Below are 8,287 nucleotides of genomic sequence, written 5' to 3' on the forward strand. Positions count from 1 at the left end.
CATAATATAAATGTCTGATATTTTCAATGGTCTTAGGTGATCCATGTGAAAAGGTCATTCCACCCCCAAGAGGTTCGTGACCCACAGGTTGAGAACCACTGCTCTAAAGGACTAGAGGTGATAGAATGAATCTAGAGATATTAAAGGGGGTATTTATTAGAGTGGCTTATAAGCTAGTCCCAAAATGACTGTTTCCTGAGGAAAGGTCAATAATTCTATGATTTTTTTAATCCATGAGGCTGGATGTCTCAGGTAGTCTTCCGTATACATTGGAATCCTAATGAAGTAGATTCTAATACCCACGAAGGAATTCTTTATCAGCAGGATAGTTGAACTTGCCAGTGAGAATGAAGGCAAGATAGCAAAAGGCAAAAGTTTTCTTTTTCCATGTCCTTTTATGTGGGCTGCCAACAGAAGATGTGGTCCAAATTTAGGGTGGGTCTTCTGATCTCAAATAATCCAGATTTAGGGTGAGTGTTCTTATCTCAAATAATCCAATGAAACAAAATTCCTCATTGTGTGCTCAGTTGCTAGAACTTTAATTGATTCCAAATGCAGTTAAGCTGACAACCAAGGTTAGTAATCAAACTCCTGGTGGAGTTCTCTCAGCATCCTGGCATCTAGATCATAGAGTCATGTTGCCTTCCCTCTGGCATGCCTGGCCTTGTGTTGATAAGGCTTCAAAGCCATCACCCTGGTCTAATCCACAGTCTGCTCTTGCAGCTGCAATGTGTAAGATCCCACACTTCATACTGAAAACAAGTTTCCCAATGCCTTTTCTCCAGTCTCTATCTGATATCGAAAGTAAGGTCTCTGCTAAAAAACATGCAGAATCTTTCCTAGCTGTTAGAATAAAAATTAACATTCAGCAAACACTGCTTGTTCTCTTTCTTATCAAGCTCAGAAATATCAAGGGCACTTAATTATGTCCTTTAAATACCATACCTGCAACACTAGATGTCTTTTAGTTCCTCAACACTCTCTCCTTCTTGTCATTTCAAGGATATTATATTCCCTTGAGTAATATATTTTCTGGTCTTTAAATGAATGTAATTTACTCAGAGAAGCTTTTCCAGAATCCTTAGACAATGTTAAAGCCTTCTTCATTGATTGCCAAAGGCCATGGCATAGTACTGCAGATGACATCTAACTTTCAAGGTGTCAAACCACCAGATGAATAATTCTCTGATGGGGAACCTCATTCAGCATGGACTGTGAGATCACAGACTCCAGAATATTGTTTGCTTCTGTCTGTAATTTCACATGTCATATTGTAATTTTTTTTCTAAGAGGCTATAGAGAATCCCCCGTTACCTGTATTGGTTGTGTGTTTCTTTCAGGAATGCAGCCCTATCTACTGGGAACGTTATCTGTGAAGTTGATTCCTCCTTAAGCTGTATTGTCCATTTGATATCAATAATGTTAGCTTATACAGAGTTTTGATAAATAATTGAATACAACGTAATGCTACACAAGTAAGGAATTATAAGTCCTTGAGAGTTTTTTTTTTAAATCATAGCTCAGGCTGAAATAGGAAAATAGTTGTATCTTCCCAGCTCTAAGATAGCTTTCATACTATTAGTTGATTTAAAGCTTTAAAGTAACTTTAAGATTAGACAAGGTCTCTTGCTAATGGTTTTTTAGATAAATATTCCCTGTCTTAGTTCACAACAGCACACTGACATTTCTGGCGAGGTTGTAAATACAAAAAGCCTACTTATTGCTAGCTGGCAAATGATTTAGTCCTTGCACCCATTCCTAACCAAAATTTGTGAAACTATCTTCTGACTAGTCTAGGCTATAGAAAATAACTTCTCTGTACAGCTTAATGAGGGCTGCAGGTGTTTTTCAGAAAATTAGAAGTAACACACAGGACAAAAACAATATACTTTAAGATTTAAAATGATTCCAGTGTCACTGTGCCTTGGAGGATGTCAAAGTGAGCTTGTATTAAGAAAAGTAAGGTAAACCTGAGTTCCAATCAAAGCATTTAAGACACAGCTCTCTGTAAACACTCCCAGGCTAAGAGACATTGACATTTTTATGATTGTTAATTACAAAATGTTAGTTTAAAATGTTACTACACTTAGAAATATAGAATATGTGCATGATTTCTTTACCTTTCTTAGAATTCTCCTTTAACTTCTTTAAACTTTAACTCCTTTAAAAACTCCAAATCACTAGTTCTTTCTTTAAAGCTGCAGCTGTAAATTACAGCCTTACTAATTAAGAAGTTGAGATTTATTACACGTGTGTTGTCAGGACAACTCTGTTTCTTATCATTTACTTAAGAGTTGAAATGCGATCCTCAAATGCAAGTCTTATATCACCTGAAGGATTCTGTTTGGGTATATATGGCTGTGAAGAACAAAGAAAATGCAGAGACAACACGAGAAAATAAAGGCAAGTAACCACCTAGGGTATGTATGAGTTTTCCCCCTATTCCCTAAAAAATCCCTCAATAGAAAAGTCTTAGTTTTGTGATGCTGTGGCATTCTCTCTGAGGCCTGCTGCAGCCTGAAGCTGGCTCCCTGGGCTGTAGTAATTGATACTGCTTTACTATTTTATATCCTGTTATTAACTTATACTGTGCTGGCTGGTTTTATGTTAAGCTAAATTCATTCTAGAGTGGAAAGTCTCAATTGAGAAAATGTCTACTTAAGATAGGGCTGTAGGCATGCCTGTAGGGCATTTTCTTAATTAATGTTTGGTGTGGGAGGGTCCAGTCCATGTGGGTGGTGCCAAGCCTAGGCTAGTGGTCCTGGATTCTATAAGAAAGCAGGCTGAATAAGCCATGAGGAGAAAGACGGTAAGCAGTATTCCTCCATGTCCTCTGCATCAGCTCCTGCCTCTAAGTTCTTGCCCTGAGTTTCTGTCCTGACTTCCTTTGATGATGAACAGTGATATGGAAGCATAAGCCAAATAAACCTTTTCATTCTCAAGTTTCTTTGGTCATGGTATTTCATCACAGCAATAGCAACTCTAAGACATGTATTTAGCACTTACCTTCTTATAGCAGACAACACAGTGAATTGATGTGGAATTATTTCAAGGAGCAATTAGAAGCATCTAAAATGCTGTTTTCTTGGATTAATAGATTTCAAATTCTGTTTTCAGCTTATGACTTTATTTGATGATGATATAAAGTATTCATACTAATAAATTGTAACATTAGCTAGGAGCCTAGAGATCTCATGACTCTAATGATGATGTATAAGCAGCTATCAGCAAGATGTAGTTCAAAAGCTGACTTCTATCCATTTTCCTAGGGTCAGAGTGGGAAAAATGGAAGTGAGAGCACATTGTGTCTGGCTGTGTTTGGTGCTGTGGTTACTTCTTATCAAATCATCAAGAGTTAGTTTTAATAAACATGTGAGTTCACCTGGTCTCTACTAGGACACACTATAAATCATCTTATGGGTGTTTTCATCCAAGAAATGTGGTATCCAGCTTCTAATAATGATGGCATTTCATGAAGGGATCGGCTTATGGGAGTGTTAGATAAATAAGGCATATAGATGCCTTTTATATATCATAAAAATTACAATACATCTTATAAAATGTGGTGATATTTTATTTGTGCTCTAGTTAAAAATCTTGCCTGGAGATCAGAGGGAAAAAGCAGCCATTATAAGTAAACATAAAAGCCGTGCAATGTTAGCACACACCTTTAATCCTATTACTTGGGAGGCAGGGATCTGTCTGGATCTCTGTGAGTTCAAGGCCACTCTGGGAACAGAGCCAGGCATGGTGGCACAAGCATTAAATTCCAACACTAGTTAACCATGAAGGTCTGGAGGTTTGTACAGATAGACAGGAAGTGACAGAGCTGGGCAGGAAGAGGAAGTGATGTAGCTGGACAGAGAGAGCAAATCAGATGGCAGAACAGCAAGGCATATAGGTGTGGGTAGACAGGAAGTATCTTGCTCTTGGAAGCTGTGGAGTTGGTGAGGTGAGGTTAGCTTGTGACTGTTCCTACTCCTCTGATCTCTCTCAGATTTTCACCCCTATATCTGGCTTCATGTTTTCTATTAATAAGACCGTTTAGAAATTTGTTTACAACAACACATAAAAGACTTACCATTTTCATTAAAGATATGTTTTTGCATAGGAAATTTAGGGCGACTTATAAAGTTTTCATCCAGGTGAGTAAAGGCTTCTTTGATTAAAGGCAGACTGCTTATAATCACGGAAGACATGATTCCCAAATCCAGACTGATAACATTCCCATACTTCTTCACAAGCTGTAAAATATTTCAATAATTAGAGGTGAGTGTGCTCATACCTATGTATCCAGGGATGGTAGGCACATGTGTAGAACATGCTAATCATATTGACAAGTCCTCATTTCCCTGTGAATGATAAACTTTGTATGGTGATATTTTATTTGTGCTGAAATGTGGTGATTTTTTTTTTGTGCTTTAATAATGCTTGCTTGGGGATCAGGGGAAAAGGCCAGCCATTTTAAGTAAACAAAAAGTCAGGCAGCACATGCTCTTAATCCTGTCATTTATCAGGCAGGTCTCTGTGTGTTCAAGGCTATACTAGGGAACAGAGCCAAACATGGTGGCACACGCCTTTAACCCCAATAACAACCATAGAGTCCTAGAGTTCTGTTCAGCCAGACAGTGACAAGGAAGTGAGTTAGCTGGGCTAAGATAGTCAATGAGAGGGCAGAACAGCAAGGCAATAAATGTGTGGGCAAGTCGGGAAGTAGCTCTTATTTGGAAGCTGCAGAGTTGGTGAGGTAAGGTAGGCTGGTGGCTTTCCCTATTTCCCTGATCTCTCTAAGGCCTTTACCCCTATATTTGCTCTGTGTTTTTTATTTAATAAGACCATTAAGAAATTCATCTACAACCTTGGTTTATGGAAATGGTCTTACATTTCTCTTCTTTGCTATTGCACTAACTAAACTCAAATTCACTGCAAGAATGGAATTTACCAATACAAATTCATTAACATGAATCAATGAGTGGATGGTGTCATAATGTGTATCCACAGAAGAAGGCTTGAGGACATAAATTTCAATAAATAAGCAAATTCTCTAACATCCAGCATTCTACAGTCTAGGGAAGGCAGAGAACACAGTGTATGCAAACTGCCAAAGACAAGTCTGCTGTAGCAAGCACAGAATAAGAAAATATATTTTTACATTGATTGATTGACTGACTGTGTGTGTGTGGGGTGGGGGGGGCGGTGTTGTGCTTGTGGAGGTCAGTGGACAATTTTCCAGAGTCTGTTCTCTCCTCTCACTGTGTGAGTCCAGGTGATCAAATTCAGATTACCAAGTTTTGCAGCAAGTGCCCTTACCCACTGTGCTGCCTCTGTGGCTTGCAAGCACTGAATTCACAGTAAATAAAAAGATCTTTTGATGGTTTGCTTGCATAAATCACTATGATAGCAGAAGCAATAGCAAAATAACTGTGGCTATTTAAATAATAGAATGTATTTAGAGGAGGGCTCTGGTAATAGAAGCAACAGAAAGACAGAGAAGCAGAGCCCAGAGACTGCAGATGGGTCATGCAGCATTCAGGTCATAAAATTCTTGCCTAATATGCAAAAATCCAAGTGCGTTCTCAGGAGTCTGATCTGATAAGATGTTAAAGATGAATAAAAGGAAAGGAAGGAGAGTGGAATGAGCATCAACTCATATAAGACATCCTAACAGTGACTTGGAATTTATTAAATAATTTTCTATATACAATGATCATATAAGGTATACTTAAGACCATTGTATGTTGGGGTCCCATTGTTACAGCTAGCTTGAAGTACATGCTAATATCTAACTTGTGTATCACATGCCCACTTCAGTCTGATAGGACTTTGTCTTGTTTGAGTAACATTCCTATAATAATTCTGTGAACTACTACAGAGAAAGCTAAGAAACTATGAGTTGGAGGGAAGTACAGTTCACACATGCTCAACAAGCAGCCCAGCTTCTTCCTGACCTCATTCTGTTTTAAATGATGTCATTTTAATTGATTTAAAATATCTCATCCCTTTACTACACTAGACACTTTAAACATTCCTTCTAAGCACAGCACAATTGATTTTACTTTCTATCAAAGGCTAGGCCCAGAGCTGCCTGTCCATCTAGATTTCATATGATATCACAATTGATTACCAGAATCCACAGGACTTATTTGACCATAGACTGTTCTGTGTTTGCCTGTCATGCTAAGTCTGGGAATAAATATCTCTTGTTACCAAATGTCATTTTTCTTCTATGTAGGATTTGTGAAAACAGTAAGTGTTGAGTCAAATCATGAAGGTTCAGGCCCTTGTTTTGTCATTATCTCACTGAACGACATGGAGGCATCAGATCACCCTTTCTTCAATGGGTTTACTCAGTGGAAAATGAAATGATAGTAGATGACTGCTCATGTGACTCTATGTGCTTATCATGGAGTCTGAATGAAGGGGAGAATAAAACCCAAAAGGAAGGCCATGGGTCAGCTTGTGAGGATTGTTTCCTAATAGCAAGAATTAAAATTTAATTATGACTAATTGTATCATTTAGCTCCATTTGTTTACACCCAGATATCAACATGTAAACCCATAGAAAACACAAAATAAAGGAATGAGAAATTACTGGACTGGCATGATGTTCCCAGCCTCAGGATCATCATGGCCTATTGTGAGACAACAGACACATTACCCAACCTCATAATGATTGTGTAGCAAGACATAGATCGAATATTATAACTCTGACAAGATAAAACAAAAGCATGTCATTTTTTTTTCCTCCCCTCCGCCCTCACGTCTCCCAGAGCCAAGACCCTCCTGGGGACCCAACTCAACCTGGTGGATTCAGCTCAACCTGGTAGATTCAGTACAGGCAGGTCCAGTCCCCTCCCTCCAGCCCGAACAAAGTGTCCCCGTGTAAGGCCAAGGCTCCAAACAGCCAGCCCATGCACCAAGGACAGGTCCAGGTCCCACTGCCTGGGCGCCCCCCAAACAGTTCAAGTGGTATAGTGGTGAGCAAAGCATGCCATTTTATTCTTGCGATTTATGAAAGCATTTCCCAGGAGCAAAACTCCAACCAAAGTTTATCTCTTTTGCTAAAATACAAGAAAACTGAGGTTTGATTTTGGTGTTTGGAGACAGGGTTTCTCTGTGTAGCCTTGACTGTCTGGAAACTGGCTCTGCATACAAGGCTGGCCTCGAACTTACAGACATCCACCTGCCTCTGCCTCTTGAGTACTGGGATTAGGGCCTGCACCACCACTGAGCTGGGATTTCTTAAGTGAGCATGTTTAGAAGCTAACCCTTTGCTTGGCCTTAGCCACTGAGAGTCTTAGAGCCCCGCCCACCTCCACACACTCCCGGAAGTCACAGATCTAGCAGTTCAGGATTAGGTCAGGGCAGAGCCAGGCACCCTCATCCCTTCCTACCTGTTGGATCGCCAGGTGTGACTGCTCTGAGTCTAACTGGAATATGTTGCCCACAAAGGGCAGGCGTCGCGGCCCTGGAGGGAAGTTCTTGGGGCGCCGGCTTCTGAAGTAGTCAGCCAGAAACAAGAAGATGACAGCAGCCAGCAGCAGAGTCCGGAGATGGAGCGCTGCCCAGATGGAGGCCACCAGGGAGCCCGCGGCGGCGAGCATGGCTGGTACCCGAGCAGACTCCAGAGGACTGAGGGTCTGAGCTGAGGCTCAGGGCTCCTAGCCTTAAACCTCTTGGCTAAATATATTCCTGCCCCCTCTCAACCACACCCTTCCATTTCCTTCTGATGCCCTTTGACCCAGACAGCACAGACACCTTGTCCTTACAGCCCCACCTCTCCTTCTCTGAACAGAGCTCTTAGCCACTCCTTCCTGGTAGCCCAGGACCCAACCCCCAAGAGGAGCTCACACTCTCTGCCCTGCCCCTTCATAAACTTAATTACATAAACCTTCAAACTTCAGTTACTTTACGAACTAAGAAGAATTTGGGTTTAATTTGGTAATTATAACTTGCACTTACTTATAAACTACTTTGTCACTATGGACATGATAGAAAACTTAAGTACCTGTAGACAGTACGTAGATACACATAGCTGTAACTGAAGGTGGTTGGTTGTCAAATCTGATTTTGTAGCTTCTTATATAGATCTTGCCAGTTTTTTTTTTTTAGTAGCTTTAAGCAATTGTGAATTACAAGTTTATACTCCTAAAGGTATGAGTCAATACTAAGCAGAAAACTTGATTTTTAAAGACCCCAAACTCAGCCTGAGCAGTGATGAGGCTTTGAGCAGGTTGAGCAGTCACTGACAGCTTCATTTTAAAATGGTCTTTTTTCTTTTACTATA

The 8,287-nt window shown here is 40.1% G+C and overlaps 1 protein-coding gene across 3 annotated transcripts in view; it reads right to left on the reverse strand.

Moving 5' to 3' along the window:
- LOC118578283 (cytochrome P450 2J3-like) overlaps nt 1–7,706 on the reverse strand; it is a 28,127-nt gene extending 20,421 nt beyond the window's left edge. For all 3 annotated transcript variants that reach the window (XM_036179098.1, XM_036179100.1, XM_036179099.1), the window contains exons 1-2: nt 7,395–7,706; nt 4,082–4,244 (exon numbers count right to left, since the gene is read on the reverse strand). In XM_036179098.1, coding sequence (XP_036034991.1) covers nt 4,082–4,244; nt 7,395–7,604 — 373 coding nt within the window. In that variant the 5' untranslated portion in view covers nt 7,605–7,706. The remainder of the gene's footprint in view (nt 1–4,081; nt 4,245–7,394) is intronic.
- Between the last annotated feature and the right edge of the window lie 581 nt (nt 7,707–8,287).

This window comes from Onychomys torridus, chromosome 2 (assembly GCF_903995425.1).
Source record: "Onychomys torridus chromosome 2, mOncTor1.1, whole genome shotgun sequence".
In the NCBI taxonomy this organism is placed as follows: domain Eukaryota; kingdom Metazoa; phylum Chordata; class Mammalia; order Rodentia; family Cricetidae; genus Onychomys; species Onychomys torridus.